The sequence below is a fragment of the Stegostoma tigrinum genome, chromosome 7 (assembly GCF_030684315.1).
Source record: "Stegostoma tigrinum isolate sSteTig4 chromosome 7, sSteTig4.hap1, whole genome shotgun sequence".
NCBI lineage: Eukaryota > Metazoa > Chordata > Chondrichthyes > Orectolobiformes > Stegostomatidae > Stegostoma > Stegostoma tigrinum.
The window spans coordinates 60,363,449-60,386,102 of record NC_081360.1 but is presented as its reverse complement, the minus strand read 5'-3'; the positions used below and the strand labels follow the sequence as shown (position 1 = coordinate 60,386,102).

Here is a 22,654-nt window from a genome sequence, read left to right as displayed (position 1 = left end):
AAGAAAAAACCTGACATTGAAATGTCACTGCTGGAATTAGCAATTTAGTAGGAAAAGAAAAACTTGAATTAGTGAGAAAAGAAAGAGGAAATAAAACTGAATTAAAAGAAAAAGGCAAGAGAATGGAGGAGAGGAGAAAGAAAACAAAGGAAATGGAATGGGTAGAGAACTAAAAGGAAAAAAAGAAACTAAAAATAAAGTCTCAATTCGTGAAGAGAAAGGAAAGTAAAGAAAATGGAATGAGAAGAGAAAGAAAAACAATAATGGAATGGGAAATCAGATCTTAAAAAGCTTGACCTTCAAACAGACAGAACTCACAACATGATTCTGCTAGAGAAAAGCTTAAAGAAATAAGACAATGGCTCAGAGGATGACTGTGATTCCAGTGAGGGGTTTGATTTAACTACAAATTGCATTTAGTTCCCAAATTTACAGAAAATGGAGTTGAAAGATATTCCATCTCATTTGAAATGATAGATGTGAGGAAGAACTGGCCAAAGGATGTTTGGACTTCAATGTTATAAAGTGTCCTGATAGGTACAACTCTGAATGTGTACATCACGTTGTCAAAATACCAATCTGCCAATTATGAAGGTAGCCAGGCAGCATCAGAGGAGCAGGAAAGCTGATGTCTCAAGGTTGGGCCCTTCTTCAGAAAATACAGCACTCTTTATGAAATAGGGTCCAGTCCTGAAACATCAGCTCCTCTGATGCTATCTAGCTTGCTGTGTTCATCCAGCTCTACACCTTGTTATCTCAGATTCTCCAGCATCAGAGGTTCCTACTGTTCTCTGTTGACTATGAAGCTGTTAACTCAATAATACTCAATGTTTATGGGCTTCTCCCTGAAGCTTACCAATTTTAGTTAGGACTATCAGAAAGAAACCTAATCAGACACTTGTGAACTTGCAAGAAAAAATAACTCCTGTGGAATCAGTGGTTTCCATCACTGAAATTGACAGAAATTAAGAACATATTGGAAATCATGACGATGCAACAATTCCAAAATAGTACTCTGATAACCATAAAGATCTATTTAGGTGAGCATAATTATCAAAACTCCACGAGCGACACTATTGGCAGATACCTGTAATATCTCACACAGGCTGTCATAGGTTAGGAAATGGTTATATGGGAATCAACAAAGAAATTTAATAACAGAAATATTTGGGATGGAAAACGTTTTAGTTTTAGAGAGCAAAGAGGGATGGAAGTCAACTTCTGCCCATCAAGTCTGTGCTAGTCAAAAACAACTACCTATGTTGTGGTTGGATGGCTCACTAAGCTGGTTCATTGTTTTTCTGCAGACATTTCATTATCCTGTCGAGTAACATCATCAGTGCAGCCTCCGATGAAGCACCATTGTGTTTTCCTGCCTGTTATTTAAACTCGAGAGTCCATTGAGCTGGATTACCTCACTACCGGTTTTCCTTTGCAGTGGTGTGCCTATGGGGTCAAGCTCTATGTATCAGAGATAATGGGAACTGCAGATGCTGGAGAATCCAAGATAACAAAGTGTGGAGCTGGATGAACACAGCAGGCCAAGCAGCATCTCAGGAGCACAAAACCTGACGTTTCGGGCCTAGACCCTTCATCAGAGAGGGGGATGGGGTGAGGGGTCTGAAATAAATAGTGAGAGAGGGGGAGGCGGGCAGAAGGTGGAGAGAAAAGAAGATAGGTGGACAGGAGAGTATAGGTGGGGAGGTAGGGAGGGGATAGGTCAGTCCAGGGAAGACGGACAGGTCAAGGAGGTGGGATGAGGTTAGTAGGTAGGAAATGGAGGTGCGGCTTGGGTGAGAGGAAGGGATGGGTGAGAGGAAGAACAGGTTAGGGAGGCAGAGACAGGCTGGGCTGGTTTTGGGATGCAGTGGGGGGAGGGGAAGAGCTGGGCTGGTTGTGTGGTGCAGTGGGGGGAGGGGATGAACTGGGCTGGTTTTGGGGTGCGGTGGGGGAAGGGGAGATTTTGAAGCTGGTGAAGTCCACATTGATACCATTGAGCTGCAGGGTTCCCAAGCGGAATATGAGTTGCTGTTCCTGCAACCTTCAGGTGGCATCATTGTGGCACTGCAGGAGGCCCATGATGGACATGTCATCTAAAGAATGGGAAGGGGAGTGGAAATGGTTCGCGACTGGGAGGTGCAGTTGTTTATTGTGAACCGAGCGGAGGTTTTCTGCAAAGTGGTCCCCAAGCCTCCGCTTGGTTTCCCCAATGTAGAGGAAGCCACACCGGGTACAATGGATACAGTATACCACATTGGCAGATGTGCAGCTGAACCTCGGCTTAATATGGAAAGTCATCTTGGGGCATGGGATGGGGGTGAGGGAGGAGGTGTGGGGGCAAGTGTAGCACTTCCTGCAGTTGCAGGGGAAGGTGCCGGGTGTGGTGGGGTTGGAGGGCAGTGTGGAGCGAACAAGGGAGTCACGGAGAGAGTGGTCTCTCCGGAAAGCAGACAAGAGTGGGGATGGAAAAATGTCTTGGGTGGTGGGGTGGGATTGTAGATGGCAGAAGTGTCGGAGGATGATGCGTTGTATCCAGAGGTTGGTGGGGTGGTGTGTGAGAATGAGGGGGATCCTCTTTGGGCGGTTGTGGCGGGGGCGGGGTGTGAGGGATGTGTTGAGGGAAATGCGGGAGACGCGGTCAAGAGCGTTCTCGACCACTGTGGGGGGAAAGTTGCAGTCCTTGAAGGACTTGGACATCTGGGATGTGTGGGAGTGGAATGCCTCATCCTGGGAGCAGATGCGGCAGAGGCGGAGGAATTGGGAATAGGGGATGGAATTTTTGCAGGAGGGTGGATGGGAGGAGGTGTATTCTAGGTAGCTGTGGGAGTTGGTGGGCTTGAAATGGACATCAGTTACAAGCTGCTTGCCTGAGATGGAGGCTGAGATGTCCAGGAAGGTAAGGGATGGCCCAGGTGAACTTGAGGTTGGGGTGGAAGGTGTTGGTGAAGTGGATGAACTGTTCGAGCTCCTCTGGGGAGCAAGAAGCGGCGCCGATACAGTCATCAATGTAACGGAGGAAGAGGTGGGGTTTGGGGCCTGTGTAGGTGCAGAAGAGGGACTGTTCCACGTAACCTACAAAGAGGCAGGCATAGCTGGGGCCCATGCGGGTGCCCATGGCCACCCCCTTTGACTGTAGGAAGTGGGAGGAATTGAAAGAGAAGTGGTTGAGGTGAGGACGAGTTCGGCTAGGCGGATGAGGGTGTCGGTGGAGGGGGATTGGTCGGCCTGCGGGACAGGAAGAAGCGGAGGGCCTTGAGGCCATCTGCATGTGGAATACAGGTGTATAGGGACTGGACATCCATGGTGAAAATGAGGTGTTGGGGGCCAGGGAATTGGAAGTTCTCGAGGAGGTGGAGGGCGTGGGTGGTGTCACGGACGTAGGTAGGGAGTTCCTGGACCAAAGGGGAGAAAATGGAGTCCAGATAGGTGGAGATGAGTTCAGTAGGGCAGGAAGAGACTGAGACAATGGGTCGACCAGGGCAGGCAGGTTTGTGGATTTTGGGAAGGAGATAGAAATGGGCCGTGTTGGGTTGGGGAATAATAAAGTTGGAGGCTGTGGGTGGGAGGTCCCCTGAGGTGATGAGGTCATGAATGGTGTTGGAGATGATGGTTTGGTGCTCGGGGGTGGGATCATGATCAAGGGGGCGGTAGGAGGAGGTGTCGGAGAGTTGGCGTTTGGCCTCGGCGATGTAGAGGTCAGTGCGCCAAACTATCACCGAGTTGGAGATGATGGTTTGGTGCTACTTTTGGTCTTCTTTAGTCCAGGAACTCCCTACCTACGTCTGTGACACCACCCACGCCCCCCACCTCCTCCAGAACTTCCAATTCCCTGGCCCCCAACACCTCATTTTCACCATGGATGTCCAGTCCCTATACACCTGTATTCCGCATGCAGATGGCCTCAAGGCCCTCCGCTTCTTCCTGTCCGGCAGGACTGACCAATCCCCCTCCACCGACACCCTCATCCGCCTAGCCGAACTCGTCCTCACCTCAACCACTTCTCTTTCAATTCCTCCCACTTCCTACAGTCAAAGGGGGTGGCCATGGGCACCCGCATGGGCCCCAGCTATGCCTGCCTCTTTGTAGGTTACGTGGAACAGTCCCTCTTCTGCACCTACACAGGCCCCAAACCCCACCTCTTCCTCCGTTACATTGATGACTGTATCGGTGCCACCTCTTGCTCCCCAGAGGAGCTCGAACAGTTCATCAACTTCAGCAACACCTTCCACCCCAACCTCAAGTTCACCTGGGCCATCTCCAACACATCCCTCACATTCCTGGACCTCTCAGTCTCCATCTCAGGCAACCAGCTTGTAACTGATGTCCATTTCAAGCCCACCGACTCCCACAGCTACCTAGAATACACCTCCTCCCATCCACCCTCCTGCAAAAATTCCATCCCCTATTCCCAATTCCTCCGCCTCCGCCGCATCTGCTCCCAGGATGAGGCATTCCACTCCCGCACATCCCAGATGTCCAAGTTCTTCAAGGACCGCAACTTTCCCCCCACAGTGGTCAAGAACGCCCTTGACCGCGTCTCCCGCATTTCCCGCAACACATCCCTCACACCCCGCCCCCGCCACAACCGCCCAAAGAGGATCCCCCTCATTCTCACACACCACCCCACCAACCTTTGGATACGACGCATTATCCTCCGACGCTTCCGCCATCTACAATCCCACCCCACCACCCAAGACATTTTTCCATCCCCACCCTTGTCTGCTTTCTGGAGAGACCACTCTCTCCGTGGCTCCCTTGTTCGCTCCACACTGCCCTCCAACCCCACCACACCCGGCACCCAACCCTGCAACTGCCGGAAGTGCTACACTTGCCCCCACACCTCCTCGCTCACCCCTATTCCATGCCCCAAGATGACTTTCCATATTAAGCAGAGGTTCATCTGCACATCTGCCAAAGTGGTATACTGTATCCAATGTACCCGGTGTGGCTTCCTCTACATTGGGGAAACCAAGCGGAGGCTTGGGGACCACTTTGCAGAACACCTCCGCTCGGTTCACAATAAACAACTGCACCTCCCAGTCGCGAACCATTTCAACTCCCCCTCCCATTCTTTAGATGACATGTCCATCATGGGCCTCCTGCAGTGCCACAATGATGCCACCCAAAGGTTGCAGGAACAGCAACTCATATTCCGCTTGGGAACCCTGCAGCCCAATGGTATCAATGTGGACTTCACCAGCTTCAAAATCTCCCCTTCCCCCACCGCATCCCAAAACCAGCCCAATTCGTCCCCTCCCCCCACTGCACCACACAACCAGCCCAGCTCTTCCCCTCCCCTCACTGCATCCCAAAACCAGCCCAGCCTGTCTCTGCCTCCCTAACCTGTTCTTCCTCTCAGCCATCCCTTCCTCTCACCCCAAACCGCACCTCCATTTCCTACCTACTAACCTCATCCCACCTCCTTGACCTGTCCGTGTTCCCTGGACTGACCTATCCCTTCCCTACCTCCCCACCTATACTCTCCTCTCCACCTATCTTCTTTTCTCTCCATCTTCTGTCCGCCTCCCCCTCTCTCCCTATTTATTCCAGAACCCTCACCTCCTCCCCCCTCTCTGATGAAGGGTCTAGGCCCGAAACGTCAGGTTTTGTGCTCCTGAGATGCTGCTTGGCCTGCTGTGTTCATCCAGCTTCACACTTTATTATCAAGCTCTGTATGTTTGTTGATGGCCTTTCTTCATTGAGTACCAGGCTTCTAGGAATTCCTATGCCTGTCTCTGCATCCTGCTGTTGTCCCAGTCGAATTGATGGTTCTCCTTATCCATATGAATAGAGATGAGAGAGTATTGGTCATGTAATTTTGTAGCCATTGATATTGTTGTACAGTTGTTGTTAATTTCCATCCTGTTTGTCCAATTTAGAGTATGTCACAATCTCTGCAGGGAATCTTACCTCTTTCAGGTATTAAAAGAGAATGGATACCTGAAAAACTGGGTCAGAAGATGCCTATCACGCAAACGACACCAGCAAGATACTACATGCCCCAACACACTCATCACGCAACCTGACACCAGGAACATATCTGAAGTGACCAGAAGACTCCTACAACCACTGGGCATCAGAGTCACACACAAACTCACATCAAACCTACGCCAACTGCTCACTTGAACCAAAGATCCACAACCCACAATGGGCAGGTCCAATGTCATGTACAAGATTCCCTGCAGAGACTGTGACAAACACTACATCAGACAAAAACCAAGGAAATTAACAACAAGGGCACACAAATATCAATTGGCTACAAAAAGACACGACTAATAATTATTCATCTCTAAACACAATGATAAGGAGAACCACCAATTTGACAGCGACAACACCAAGATCCTGGGACAAGCAAAGCAGAGACAAGCACGGGAATTCCTAGAGGCATGGTACTAGCAGGGTAATGAAACGTCTGCAGAAAAGCAACGAACCAGCTCGGCAAGCCAACGAACCACAACATTCACAACCCGAGCTACAAATCTACTCTAAAACCTTAGAAACTACCTAACTATTCTAATCCCATTTTCCAGCCCTTGCACCATTGCCTTGTATAGCATTGTAAGTGTACATCTGAATGTTTCTACCTCTAACACTCTTTCTTGTAACAAGTTCCAGGTCTCCACTAGCCTCAGAGTGAAAGAGGATTTCCTCAGTTTCTCTTTAAACCTCCTTCCCTTTACCTTAAATCTATGCCCCCCAGTCACTGATCTCTCCATCAAGAGGAAAGGTTTCTCCTGTCTACCCTGTCTATCTGCCTCATTTCTATACATCACAATCATGTACCCCCTTCAATCTCCTCTGCTCCAAGCAAAACAACCCAGTGTATCCAAGCTTCCTTCATGACTAAAACCCTCCAGTCTAGGCACCATCCTGATAAATCTCCTCTACATCCAGTCCAATCATATCCCTCTTACATAATGTGGACCCTAGAATGCACACAACACTCTAGATGAGGCCTATCCAATATTTTACACAGTTTCAGCATATCTCCCTGCACTTTATCTTCCGTACTCAACTATTAGAAATATCCCGTATGGCTTTGGTCTATTTTACCCACCTACAGAAGGCTCACTAAAATAATAAAACAGGAAACGGTTAGAATCTGAAGTCATATAAAGAAAATAATATAAGACCCAAAAGACCATAAGATATTGGGGTGGAAATGAGGCCATTTGTCCCATCGAGTCCACTCCGCCATTTAAATCATGGCTGATGGGCATTTCAACTTCACTTCCCTGCACTCTCCCCATAGCCCTTAATTCCTTGCAAGATCAAGAATTTATCAATCTCTGCCTTGAAGGCATTTAACGTCCCGGCCTCCACTGCGCTCTGTGGCAATGAATTTCACCGGCCCACCACTCTCTGGCTGAAGAAATGTCTCCTCATTTCCGTTCTAAATTGACCTCCTCTAATTCTAAGGCTGTGCCCACGGATCCTAGTCTCCCCGCCTAACGGAAACTACTTCCCAGCATCCACCCTTTCTAAGCCATGCATTATCTTGTAAGTTTCTATTAGATCTCCCCTCAACCTTCTAAACACTAATGAATACATTCCCAGGAGCCTTCGTCGTTTGTTAAACCTATCATTTCAGGGATCATCCGTGTGAATCTCCGCTGGACACGCTCCAGTGCCAGTATGTCCTCCCTGAGGTGTGGGGCCCAAAATTGGACACAGTATTCTAAATGGGGCCTAACTAGAGCTTTATAAAGTCTCAGAAGCACATCGCTGTTTTTATATTCCAACCCCCTTGAGATAAATGACAACATTACATTCGCTTTCTTAATCTCGGACTGAACCTGCAAGTTAACCTTTAGAGAATCCTGGACTAGCACTCCCAGATCCCTTTGTACTTCGGCTTTATGAATTTTCTCACCGTTCAGAAAATAGTCCATGCCTGTATTCTTTTTTCCAAAGTGCAAAACCTCGCATTTGCTCATGTTGAATTTCATCGGCCATTTCCTGGACCACTCTCCTAAACTGTCTAAATCTTTCTGCAGCCTCCCTACCTCCTCTGTACTACCTGCCTTCGTATCATCGGCAATCTTTGCCAGAATGCCCCCAGTCCCTTCATCCAGATCATTAAAATATAAGGTGAACAGCTGCGGCCCCAACACTGAACCCTGTGGGTCACCACTTGTCACCGGTTGCCATTCTAAAAAAGAGCCTTTTATCCCAACTCTCTGCCTTCTGTCAGACAGCCAACCCTCAATCCATGCCAGTAGCTCACCTCGAACGCCATGGGCCCTCACCTTGCTCAGCAGCTTCCCATGAGGCACCTTATCAAAGGCCGTTTGGAAGTCTGGATAGATATGCTTCTATTGTAATAAGACTGGACATGCAAAAGCTAATTGCTGTGAGTTAAATGGGGGACCAATTGCATCTTCAATAAAAATGCTTCTGGAAAGAAATTGGTTATTAAAACTGTAGCAGTGATACTGATGAAGTATGTTCCTTCAGAACCTCCAAGGGGAGAGGGAAGGCAAATGGCTCAGGTTGGTTAAGACAATTCTTCCTCAGTTATCCATAAAGATAATCAAACCACTGGAAAATGTGAATCTTTCATTTCAGAGGGAGAGGATTCTTCTACCCAAGGAGATAGAAAAGATAGCAAGGGACACCGGAGCAGGTCAGTCATTGATACTGCCAGATGATTCATTAACTTGTTTGCAAGATAAATTGTAAGAAAATATATTATTTAGAGGTGTACATGGAGGTTATTTAACCTGTCCCATTAAGCAGTGTTGGGATAAAGAGTGATTTTAACATTCTTGCAGAACGAAATGCCAGGCAAGGACCATCTCTGCTAAGAGACAACTTAACCACTGCACCATGACATTTAATGGCATTACCATCACTGAATTCCCCATTATCAATATCCTAGGGGTTAACATTTACCACAAACTACTGAACCAAACATATAAATACAGTGGCTACAATAGCAGATCAGTGACTAGAAATACAACAGTGACCAATTCATCACCTGACTCCTTGGAACCTGTCCACGATCTGAAGGCATAAGTCAGGAGTGCGATGGAATGCTCCTCACTTGAAGCTTGATACCATCCAGAACTACGCAGCCCATCTGATTGACATCACGTCCACAAATATCCACACTCTCCGCCACTGATGCTCAGTAGCAGCTATGAGTACTATCTCTACGATGCACTGCTGAAGTTCATCAAAGAACCTTAGACAGTACTTTCCAAACTAACATCCACTTCCATCAGGATGGACAGCAGATGCATGGGAAGATCACCACCTGCAAGTTCGCCTCCAAGCCACTATCCTGACCTCAAAATATAATACTAATCCTTCAGTGCCCATGGGTCAAAATCCTGGCACTCCCTCCCTAACAGCATTGTGGGTCTACCTAAAGCATATGGACTCAGAAGGTGTTTCAAGAAGGCAGCTCACATCATTCTCAAGGGCAACTAAGGACAGAAAATAAACACTGGTCCAGCCAGGGATGCCCATGTCCCACAAGTGAATTTTTTTTAAAAAAACTTACTAAATGGGAACAACAAATCTAATAAAAAGATTTTTTTAAAATTGGAAAATGACTTGATGCTTCAAAAATATTAGCTTCACCGAGAGTTGTATAGCAATCCGTAAAAGTAAAAGAAACTGAGATGCTACAGGAGCAGCATCCTGGGTTGTTTCTAAACTGTCATAACTATATCTCAGGCCCACTGAATTAAACAGGAAGAAAATGAGTCTACAAGAGAGAGAGACGAAACTGACATTTTCTGACATTATTTTCAAAACTCAAGGGTTGTCAAAATGTCAGAATGTCTTTGACAACTTGAGAGTTGTATTGGTGTTGGTTTTACCAGCACCAAATCCAACCTAAAGAGCCTTTTGGGCCTTAGCCTGCCATGAACAGAATCAAGCCCATCATTCATTAATTCATAAACCTATCAGTCTTCCAAGTCTAAAGAGAACATGTTGGAAAATAATGAAAACCCTAAAGTGTCTGAATTTGAGAAGTCAGAGACTTGGGGAGAGGCGGAAAGTGATAAAAATAACGGACACACGTGCATTAATTTTAATAATGGAAAAAAGCTTGGGGGGGGGTGAAGTTATCTCAGGGTTTATGATCCGAACAGGTCATGAATGCTGAGCAGTGCCTTAAACACCACATATTATGATTATATCATCTGGGCCTAGTAGGAGATCAGACTTAGGATCTTGAAGGAGTAAGATTTACCATTTTGGTCTTCCTCGTATTTTCTGTAACCGCATCCATCACAACATGTAATTTTTACTTAGTTGCAAACATGCAATAACCTCCATCTTGTTTGAGACAAGTGCAACTTCTCATTGGACTACCAAGTAGTTTTCCTTAATGGAATTAGACAAGTAGACCTCATAGATCTGTACCCTGAAAGACAATGGAGGCAGCAAATTATACAATCAGAAAGAACAGAAGAGGCCCTGTGGCCCATCAGGTCAGCACAAACACAAATCCTTTCTAAATGTGCACAGCTCTTATTTTCCACTGCTTGCACCATAAACTTGAATATTATGACATTTTAAGTGCTCAGCCAAGGTTATGAGTAGATGCACGGGAAGATCACCTCTACTACCCTCCCAGATGGAGCATTACAGATTCCCATCACCATCTGGGTGAAAAAGATTTTCCTCAAAACCCCTCTGAACATCCTGCACTTCACCTTAAAATTATGTCCCTAGTTGATAACCCTTCAACTAGGGGGAGCAGCTGCTTGCTAAACACCCTATCCATGTTCGTCATTCTTACACAATTCAATCAGGACCCCTCTCAACTTTCGCTGCTGTAAAAAAAGCAACCCGAGCTTATCCACCCTTCATCACTAACATGTTCCATCCCAGGCAACATCTTGGTAAATCACCTCTACACCCTCCCCAATGTAATTGCATCCTTCCTATAGTGTAGTGGACAGAATTGCAGAGTACTCCAGCTGTGGCCTAAGCGAAATTTTGTACATATCCAACATAACCACCCTGTTCTTATAACATGTGCCATGGCTGATAAAAGCAAGTGTCCCACATGTCTTCTTAACCACCCTAATAATCTACTGCCACCTTCATTGATCTGTGGGCAAGCACCTCAAAATCCTACTCTTCCTCCAATCTTCCTCATGTCCTGCCATTCACTGAATACTCCTATGACTTGTTACTTCTTTCAAAGTGCATTATGTCACATTTATCAGGATTAATTAACCCTATAATGGGCAACTGTAGACCATAGATAATTATCAGTGGCAATGGGTTGCTTGTACAATACTCCTGACTCCATAAAATTTCCCCAGCATCTGCTCGTCAATAAGAATTTCCTCACTAAAATCTGGCAGGGGTTACAGCCAAGCAGGTCCACATTAACATCAACTGTGAAGGTGATTGTGATGGAGAATATTAATACATTCCATTCCTTTCAGGCTCGAGCCATAGTTATTAGCAACATTTTGAAATTTGAAGAACTGGCAAGCCAAACATCAACAACCACAATTTTTAAATTCATGGCATCTAATCATTGCTGCAAGGACAGAATTTATCACTCATCCAGAACTGCCCTGCAGAAGGAGCTGATGTAGTGCCTTGATGAACTTCCACAGTGTGGAAGCAGACCACTGAGCCAATACTGATCCTCCAAACAGCATCCCACCATCTTGTCCTATCCCTGTAACTCTACATCTCCCATGGCTCTTCCACCTGACGTATGCATCTCTGGGCACTATGGAAACAAGGAAACCCACGCAGACACAGGGAGAATGTGCAAACTCCACACAGGCAAGTGCCCACAGATAGGATCGAACCTGGGTCCCTGGCACTGTGAGGCAGCAGTGCTAACCACTGAGCCTTCATACTGCCCACACTCAAGTCTCTTGACTATTACTGAAATTGCATCCATTCAGGTAAGTGGAGAGTATTTAATCATACTCCTGACTTGTGTCTTGTAAATGGTGTATGGGCTTTGTGGTGTCAGGTGGTGAGGATCGCTATAGGATTATTGCCATCTGACCTACACTTGCAGCAACAGTATTTCTGTGGTGAGTCCAGTTCAGTTTCTAGTCAACGGATGTTGATAGTCGAGGATTTAGAGATGATAATGCCATTGAACATTAAAAAGAGATCGTCATTCCCTGTATTTATGGTTTGAATGTTATTTTGGAATGTGGATATCAGTGGCTGAGCCAGCATTTATTGCATGTCCCTTATTGCCCTTGAAAAGGTGGTGGGCAAACTGCTTTCTTAAACAGCTGCAGTCCATTTCGTGTAGGTAAACCCACCATGTTCTTGGAGCGTAAGTTCCAAAATTTGTCACATGGCAGCCCAAATCTGGATATTGTATAAATTTTGCTGCATTTGAACATGGACTGCTTCCTTATCCGAGGATTTGTAACTAGTGAACATTGTGCAATCATCAGAAAACACCCCACTTCTGACCTTATAATGGAGGGGAGGTCATTGATGAAAAATCTGAAGACAGATGGGATAAGGTCACTACCCTGAGAAACACCTGCAGAGATGTCCTGGAGCTAAGATAGCCAATATTCCAAAACTGCGACCATCTTCCTTCCTATCAGTTATGACACCAAAAAGCGGACAATTTTCTACCAATTCCCATTGACTCTTGTTTTACAAGGCCTCATTGATGCCTTACAAAATATAATTTTGATGTCAAAGGCAAGGATACTGATCGTAACTCTGGAATTTCTCGCTTTTTTCCAAGTCTGAATCAAGGCTGCAATGAGAGCTGGAGCTGAGTGGCCCAGGCAGAACCCAAACTGTTCATCCATGAGCAATGTGTTGCTAAGCAAATTTTGTTTGGTAGCGCAATGATGAATCCTTTCATCACTTTGCTGATGATTCAAAGATGACTCATGGAGTAACAGTTGGCTGGGTTGGATTTTTCCTGCTTTGTGTGTACAGGACATAGCTGGATACTGGAACAGTTTGGCTTTGTGAAGAGGCAGATTCTGGAGCATGTGTTTTCAGTACTATAGGCAGAATGTTGTCAAGGATCATAGCCTTTGCTACATCTTCCTGTCTTCCTGCTGTTTCTTCATATCAAATGGACTGTATAACATTGGCTGGAGACTGGCATCTGTGATGCTCAGGACTTCTCAAGGAGGCCGAAACTTATCATCCACTCTGCATTTCTGGTTGAAAACTATTCCAAATGCTTCAGCCTTAACTTTCGCACTTATGTACTGAAGAATGGTTAGGCATATTTGTAAAGCCTCCTTCTTCAGAGAGTTGTTTAATTGTCTGCACCATTCACAACTTGATGTGATAGGACTGCAGAACTTGGATTTAATCCATCAGCTAGCCCTGTCCATCAATTGGTGCTTTTGCCACCTGGCATGCATATAGCTTCAGAGATAATGGGAACTGCAGATGCTGGAGAATCCAAGATAATAAAATGTGAGACTGGATGAACACAGCAGGCCCAGCAGCATCTCAGGGGCACAAAAGCTGACCTTTCGGGCCTAGACCCTTCATAGCTTCACCAGATTGAGATCTCATTTTTAGGTACACATGGTGCTGCTTGTTTCATGCCCTGCAGGGTGAAATCCTGGTGGGAGATGGTAATGGTAGAGTGGGGGTTATGCCAAACTATGAGATTATCAATTGTGTTTGAGCAAACATCTGCGGCTGATGATAGCCCACAGTGCCTCAAATGCCCAATCTTGAGCTGCTTGATTTATTCAAAATCTATTCAATTCACACAGTGACAGTGCCACACAACACAGAGGAGGATAGTAAAGTGTGAAGCTGGATGAACACAGCAGGCCAAGCAGCATCTGAGGAGCACTAAAACTGACGTTTCGGGCCTGGATGAAGGGTCTAGGCCCGAAACGTCAGCTTTTGTGCTTCTGAGATGCTGCTTGGCCTGCTGTGTTCATCCAGCTTCACACTTTGTTATCTTGGATTCTCCAGCATCTGCAGTTCCCATTATCACAGAGGAGGATATCCTCAATTTTAAGATGGGACATCATCTCCACAAGGGCAGAGAGATGGTCATTCCTGCCAATACTGACATGGACAGAAGCATCAGCTGAGGCAGAATTGAGAGTATCGGTCAAATATGTACTTCCCGTTATTGATTCCTTTATTACCTGCCGCAGACCCAATCTAGCAGCTATGTCTGTCAGGACTTGACCAGCCCAGTTAGTCATGGCGCCACCAAGGCATTCTTCGTGATGAACACCAAAGTCCCCCACTAGAGTATATTCCACACCCTTGCAACACTCAGGGATTCTTCCAAGTGCTGTTCAACATGAAAAAGGACTGACTCTTCATCTTGAGTGGTGGGCAAAAAGCAAAAATTAGACTTCATTTAGAAAACAAAAGACATTCACATTCACCAGTTCCCACTGCAAAGCCAAATCAGCACTCTCCTCTGCATCAGAATAAATTTTGTTTTTTTCTTAAATTGGTATTGTTGTGTTGTGAATTTTCTCAATGAGTGCAATAAGATGCATCTTTTTTTAGCTATGCTCAATTTATTATTAATTAAAGACTGCAGGGATTTTAACAGTACCAGCCTAAAATCACTACTAGCATTTTAAATTTCTGCACTTATCTGGTTATGTATAGGCTACAGAAAGTCTTCCAATTTCAGATGTGTAATTGCAGCAAACAGTGACTACTTTGCAGTTTTAACTCCTGCGAAATCCGAGTTATGATTCTTACAATCAAACATCATACAGCAATAAATGCTAGATATGCTTGTCTTCCATTCACATACCAAAATGTGACACATGCAACAAAACAAACAGGCTACAACCAATTTAAATGAAACATATAAAACATTGATAGGGCAAAGCTACAGATGTCAGCAGTATTAAATATTAATGAGATGACAGAAGTGAAAAGCGAATACTCAAGCAGAAGTGAAAGACCAGCTTAAAAACCATCATCAAGGGGCTGATCTGCAATAAGACAACGGACAAGCCTTTTGTAGAAAGTAACATTGCAGGATCCTGGAATGATCACTCACTACCTGCTTATTCGTAGTGTTATTCAACATATTCATCTTCAATTAAGAGATGTGAGATAATTCATATTACGACAATCAAACGCAAAAAAGGAAAAAAACGACAAATTATTTCATCATAATTTCTTTAACTAGACAATACCTTCAAAAGTTAGATGCTGAGTAGTAAAGCTGCATTCTTCATTTCTTACTTATAATTAATATAAGTTTAGTTTGATATTAGTTAATGGTCTAGAAAATCGTGTGTAGCAGAATTCTGGGAGTTATGAGCTGAAGATGCATATATCTCCTGTACATATTACTCATTGATGCAGTGTTCTACATTATTCTCACCACTAGAACGCTATTGGTGACATAAGCAAAGAATATAGGTTTGGGGAAGTGGCCTCCAGAACTTGAAGCTATTTGGATGGCCGTCTCCTCAGACCAAGAGCATAGAAAACAGAAGGTGATGAGACAACGTACTTCGAAGTTCTTCCTCCACTCAGACAAAAAAAAACAATGTTTTTTTTCTCATGACCCTCTTAAAGATTCAAGTTTTAAAAGGTTTTTTAAGCTCCAGCCTCCCCATAACCTTAAAGGCTCTGAGCCCCAGTTTCAGCCTAAAATACCAGAGGATGGCCCCACTCCCACTACTTTCAACCAGTTCCACTTACACCGATATTATGCTGAGTCTCAACTGAAAACTGAGATACAAGAAGCTCCAATCTAGTAATCCCTGGCATTGATCATGATGACAGCAACTGGGATTAGCTGTACTCTCTGCTGTCTCAAGTCAAGAAACTGGCAGGGGTTGATGGAGTCTTTCCCTCTGGCCACCTGGAATTTCTGCATTAAGGCCAGGATTCAGTGTATCTACTGAATTTAGGGACCAAGCTTAGTGGTACAGCAATTTTGGTATGAGTATTAGGCACAAAGTGACCTTTAATACTGCATTTTAAAGAAAATTGCATCACTTAAGACTGAATATGGTCTTGCATACACTGCATAATATTTTCCAAATAATATTCTGTCATATTTATAAAACTGAAAACAATACTGAAATCAAACTCATTAGTACTGCAGATTATATGAAATTAATCTATTTGATGGACGTTTCAGATGAGGATGATCAAAATAAAATTAGAATTTTAGCTGTTGATTAGCATTTGGGGCAGCATGGTGGCTCAGCGGTTAGCACTGCAGCCTCACAGCGCCAGGGACCCGGGTTCAATTCCAGCCTCGGGCGACTGTCTGTGCGGAGTTTGCACATTCTCCCTGTGTCTGCGTGGGTTTCCTCCGGATGCTCCAGTTTCCTCCCACAGTCCAAAGTTGTGCAGGCTAGGTGGATTGGCCATGCTAAATTGCCCATAGTGTTCAGGGGTGTGTGGGTTATAGAGGGATGGGTCTGGGTGGGATGCTTCAAGGGGCGTTGTGGACTTGTTGGGCCAAAGGGCCTGTTTCCACACTGTAGGGAATCTAATCTAATCTAAAAGCACTCTTGCATGCCCTGCTGAATTCAGGATAAATAATCGCTTCACTGAATGAAGCAGTATATCGAGCTAGGTTGGCTGAAACAGACATTATAGAGGTCAACAGCTAAAATTCTAATTTTATTTTGATCATCCTCATCTGAAACGTCCATCAAAGAGATTAAATTCATATAATCTGCAGTCTTTATCAGCCAATGATCTTACAGTGCTAGTCTGGAATGGTTGCTGGAAGTGCATCTGCTGCAAATCATGTTTTCTATGTTGCAACAGCAGGATCTGTTCTGTCAGAAAACATCCCCTGCCTGAACTTAACTAAACACAAAAAGAAATCCATTCATAGAAAACATTTCAATCTGGTCACAATAATGCAACCGTAAATTAACGTTATGCAGTCCAGAGGTAATGCATTTCAATTCCTTTCCTTAACATTTAGATTTTCTATAGCGATAATATTTGATAAGATGCTGACATTTACAACTGCAATTAGATATACTGACTTCACAAACCCTAGGAGATATGGCACGTCTGCAATCAAAAAAGCATTATGCCTTTGATCTTTCCCACTGAATTACACAGAATCAAAAAGGAGAGATCTCCATGAGAATATTTCCAACAGTGCGAGATGCATCTTGTGATGCTTTCCCTCCCAACCTCCACTAATGAGTCTGGGTAACTGGGACTTAAGGTACAAAGCCGAAGGACAGCTGGCAGAGGACGGTATCTCTTTGTCTGGAGGCCTTTTCAAATCTCTTAGAAAACTCTGGAAACCTAAGATGTAATTCAAATGAAATGCCTCAATTTTAATAGCCATCTTATCTTCAATTCCTGGGATCAGGAAACCTGCTGGGTGAATGAAAACTAAAAGGTCTGAATGCAGATTAAGTGCCTTTACAGCACTGCTTGTGAGCCAGTAAAATTTGGAGAAGCCACTTTGAGCACAATAACCTAAACAGAGCTGACCAAGTGTAGTTAGGCCTTGAGCAGAATTCCCAACTGTGGATGCAATGTGTTTAATCACTACGGTGGTTGTGAGAGAGTAGGGGTGAAGGGTATCAGTTCTCTAGAAGGTCGATGTCAGGTGTCTGTCAGACGGCAGAGGCGTTGTTAGAGTTAATGAACGGGGAGTCCGTTTTATAGTTAGCCAGGAATTAGGCACATAATCTTCCAAGTTTTACTGGCCAACTATTTAATAAATTGGAAACCTATTGAAGTCTCCTAATCGAATTCAGAACTTAAAACTTTTTCTAAGGATCCCAGCTGCCAAGTAATTGCCATCAGAAGTGTGACTGTCCAGTAAATGCTGCATAGTCAGTGCATGGGAATAATAGTAATGCTGGGTGACTCCACAGTCCTGCGTTCTAGCTTACCAAATGCTTCTGGCAAGGTTTCCTGATTTTCCTGTGCCTATCTCAGTAGGGTGACTACACGTCCTTTGTGTCTGGGTGAGCAGGTAGCTTCTTTCTGGCATTCCTCAGTGTGCCAGGTCCTCTTCCTCAACTTGCTGCAAGACATGTCAATGCCATACTCACAAAAACAAGAACAGAATTGCTGGAGAAACTCTGCAGGTCTGTGGGAAGAAAGCAGAGTTAACATTTTAAATCCGGTGACACTTTATCAGTGACTTGCACACCAGACTATGCTTCTGAGTCTAATCTGGAAAGAGTGAAAACCTGAGCTGGAGGAGAATGCAGTTGTATGCTTGCACTTACATCCTCAGAAAATTCTCTGACTTCTACAGATATGGAGGCACCCAACTGAAGGAGAAACTACTCACAGCCCCTCAGATTTCTCTTCTCAGTAGACTCCAGAGATGGCTAGGCCTCAACCCCCTTTCCACAGCCCTCCTCTCCTTCTGACCCTTAGAAGTTCAAGGCAAGGAAAGTTCACTCCGTAGCATGTCTGGGCCAGACACAAATACCACCAGGGTCCCCCAACCAAACTCCAGGGCCAACAGACTCCACTGCTGAGCAGGTCCCCCACTATACAGAACTACAGACGACATTACAATGTTGTGGCAGAGAAAGGAAGAAGAGAGCCTATTGAAGGCACTTTAAGGGCAAAGGTGCCACTGCACTCTAAATAAATTCTCGCAATGATATAAATTTCACTCCTTTGCCTATGCATGTTTTTGTTTTCTGAGTATTTCTGCAGGCATGACTGTAACCATGTCAGCATGATATCCAACTTGATGTCCACACTTGATGGACCATGGATCATGTCTGTGTTGAGAACCCTCTACACCATTTCTGAACAAGATGAACAAGGTATGGAGAGTGCTATGGGTCCTGCCAATACCTGTCTCATCCTATAATATCTTTATTCTTTCCCTGGTTTATGTGTCCAAAAATGTTAACATGAATGAAGTGGTCACAGGTATCTGGGGCAGGGGTGTACACAGAAAGCAGGGAATCAATGTATTTGAATCGCCCATAATTAAGGACCTGTGGGTCTGTGTCCCATATAGTGCATAGTTCTGTGTGTAATGTTGCTTCCCTTTAGAGGGACTCACATTGGTAGGGTCTCCATCCCTCTCCCTCTTAGGTCAAGGTACTTACCTCAACAACTCCAAATGTGGTTGCAGCCATTTTCTTCCTATTGCATATATGCAGACTTTCAATTTCCAGCATGATGGAAGGTGACAGTGAGCAGTCTTTGGCCAGTGGAACCCAATCTCTGCCTCTAGGTGACATCGAGGCCCTGAACATTCAGATCCCCCTTCTGATAATCCTACCCAAAATTTTCATAGGATGACTCCAACAAACCGTTTTATATATGCCTGCACCTGCCCAACTTTCCCCTCCAGCGTCTGGCATATGAGGCGACCATGCTAGGTGTAATCCTGCATTGAGCCTATCTTAAGCCAGAGTATTCCTGACTGTAGACAAACAAGTCTCTCACATAAACTCCATTCCATCCATACTTTACCATATCCCCCATTACAATACTGCAGTTGCCCTTCAGAATTATCATCATCCCCTTTCCCCAAGCCTGTAGCCCCCAAACCCAAAGATTAGGTTCCCGACTCTCCTCCATTTTTTTTTAATATGCACTTGTGGGATGTGGCTATGACTGGCTGCCTGGCATTTATTGCCCATCCCTAGTTGCCCTTGAGAAGGTATTGGTGAGCTGCCTTCTTAGGCTGCAAATCCACATGCTATAGGTTCACTCATAATGCCTTTAGGGAGGGAATTCCAGGATTTTTATTCAGCGCGGAAAAGGAATGGTGATATATTTCCAAGTCAGGATGGTGAGCAGCTTGGAGAAAAACTTACGGCTGGTGGTGCTCCCACATATCTGATGTCCTTGTCCTTCTAGATGGAAGTGATTGTGGGTTTGCATGGAGCTGTCTAAGGATCAATACCCTACCCTTGGGCATTTTAAGTTTAAGGGTATTTTAGATTCACATATAACAAGTACAGGAGTATCAATGGAGGCTCACTTTTGCAGCTGACGTTACTGTCCTAAATTTTCCACTGCTGTTGCTTGACAATTCAAGTGGGATGGTGGTAAAACTGTCAAAGAATTATTGCATTGTACCTTGTACATACTGCTGCTACAGAATGTCAGTTGTGGAGAGAGTAGATGCCTGTGGATGTAATGCCAATCAAGCGGGCTGCTTTGACCTGGATGGCATAAAGCCTCTTGAGTGTTGTTGGAGCTGTATTCATCTAGGCAAGTGGGGAGTATTCGACAATACTTGTACCCTTTAGATGGTGTAGAGGTTTTGGGAAGTCAAGAGATGAGTCACTCGTCACAGTATTCCTCACCTCTGACTCATTCTTGTAGCCACTGTGTTAATGTGATAAGTCCAGTGAGTTTCTGGCCATAGTAACTTCAAGGATGTTAGTGCTGGGGGATGCAGAGATGGTAACACTAATGAATATCATGGGGTAGTGATTAAATTGACTCTTACTGGACATGGTCATTGCCTGGCATTGTTGTGGCATGAATGCCACTGCCAATCATCAGCTCAAGCCTGGATATTGTCCAAGACTTGCTGCATTTTGATATGGGCTGCTTTAGTATGAGGAGTTGCAAATGGTGATGAACATATACACTTCTTTACTTATGCTAGAGGAAAAGTCATTGATGAAGCAGCTAAAGATAGTTGGGTGTAGAATACTACCCTGAAGAACTGTGGCAACTTGTCCATCCCTACCAGCCCTTACCACCAGTTTCTGTAGATGGACTCAACAGATTGGCCACAGCCTTGAGACAACTAACTAAACAGCCACAATCAAGGTGCCCAGACCCAAATGATGTCTGTACATCTCCCCAACTGCATTAGCCCTACCTTTGGACATTTTAAGTTTAAGGGCATTTTAAATTCACATATAACAAGTACAGGAGTAACAATGGACCTTCACTTATGCAACTGACGTTATGTCCTAAATTTTCCTTTGCTATTGCTTGACAATTTAAATGGGATGGTGGTAAAACTGATGGGGAAATGAAGCTATCAGCTTCCTACCAGCTTCTCCACCATCCCCTCACTTTAGTTTTCTGTTCCTCGTCAATCCTAGGATGACTCCAAGCATTCTTTAACTTCCAACAGATAGTATCAACAAAGGTGAGACAGTAACAACTTGAAACTTTGGTGTTGTCTCTTTTGGAAGGAGAGGGGGTCCTGAAATAGGCATTCCATTCCCCCATTAGCATTCAGACTTGAACCATTTGGTCCCTTTGACAAGCCAGATGAGTTGGACTGCGAATTTCAAGGCCAAACTACAAGATACTCATCCTCTTACATAAGGCAAAAGCATCTCAGAGTAAAGTGACTTCTTCCAACCAACGACGGAAAGGAACAGATCTGATCTTTGAAGAGCTTCAGGCTGAAAAGCTATGTTTTAAAGCAGCCTCTAAACTTATACAGAGAATGAGAGCCTCCAAATTTGAACATCCGTGTGAGTGGGAAACCCAACTTCCTGTAAAGTGCTTCCAGATTTAACTGGCAGCATGTATCTGGGCAAACAACGATTACTAGGGCCCTGTTCTTATTTTCAAGGCTTGACTAATAAAGTCTTTTTAATGCCTTCTTAATACCTTTGTAGATATTTTCATGCAGGCTATTCGGACACATTATATACATCTCTGAAGCAGGTGGGACTTGAACCCAAGCCTTCAGGTCCACTAACCTCCATATATATTTGTTCTGCTACTTCCAGCATTTGTGGAAATGAACACTGTCCCTCATTATTTTGAATATATTGCCTTGCCTGGCTTAGCTTCCTAAATGCATTACAGCACCACTTCTCCAGACAAAATTCTTGCCAATTTTCTAACCTCCCGAGCTGTTCATTAATATGTTTCTGCAATGTATTGCAGTTCTGATGAAAGATAACCTGAAATTATAACTGCTTCTCTCTTCACAGATGCCATCTGACCTGAGTATTTCAACCATTTTGTGCTCTCATTTCAGATTTCCAGCATATATAATATTTTGCTTTCATTGATGATAGTATAAAGCCTTGATGACAGGCGTGGCAACCCTCTTCATGATGATATTGCTCATAACCTGTTGAAGTACAACATGCCTGGATCATACCAGTCCTGGCTCCCTAAGAACCAAGTCCTCATGACACAGGAATCTACAGCCCTCTCTCCTGCACCATTCCTCCAATCTCATGGGAGTTGTACCAAAAGATGGGAGGGAGGCAAATGTTGTTTCTCTTTTCAAGAAAGGGAATACGGAAATCCCTGGAAATTACAGACCAGTCAGTCTTACATCTGTGGTCAGCAAGGTTTTGGGAAGAATTCTGAGGGATACGATTTATGACTATTTGGGAAAACATAGCATGATTAAAGGGAGTCAGCATGAATTTGTGAGGGGCAGGTCATGCCTCACAAATCTTATTGAGTTCTTTCAGGAGGTCACGAGACAGGTTGACGAGGGTCGAGCAGTTGGCGTGGTGTACATGGACTTCAGCAAAACATTTGATAAGGCTCCCCATGGCAGGCTCATTCATGAAGTCAGGAGGTATGGGATACAGGGAGATTTGGCTGTCTGGATTCAGAATTGGTTGGCTGACAGGAGGCAGAGAGTGGTTGTAGATGGTAAGTATTCTGCCTGGAGGTCAGTGCTGAGAGGTGTCCCGCAGGGGTCTGTTCTTGGGCCTCTGCTCTTTATAGTTTTTATAAATGACTTGGATGAGGAGGTTGAGGGGTGAGTTAGTATGTTTGCTGATGACACAAAGGTTGG

At 44.7% G+C, this 22,654-nt stretch overlaps 1 protein-coding gene across 5 annotated transcripts in view; it reads right to left on the bottom strand.

Moving 5' to 3' along the window:
* Positions 1-22,654, bottom strand: part of slc4a10a (solute carrier family 4 member 10a) — a 265,329-nt gene that overhangs the window by 230,988 nt on the left and 11,687 nt on the right. The window contains exon 1 of one of the 5 annotated variants that reach the window (XM_048534167.2): positions 10,208-10,320. The exons of the other annotated variants lie outside the window; for them this stretch is intronic. Within the exon in view, the coding sequence (XP_048390124.1) occupies positions 10,208-10,246 (39 nt within the window). The 5' untranslated portion in view covers positions 10,247-10,320. Of the gene's footprint in view, positions 1-10,207; positions 10,321-22,654 lie in introns of those variants that run through there. 5 annotated transcript variants of the gene reach the window in all.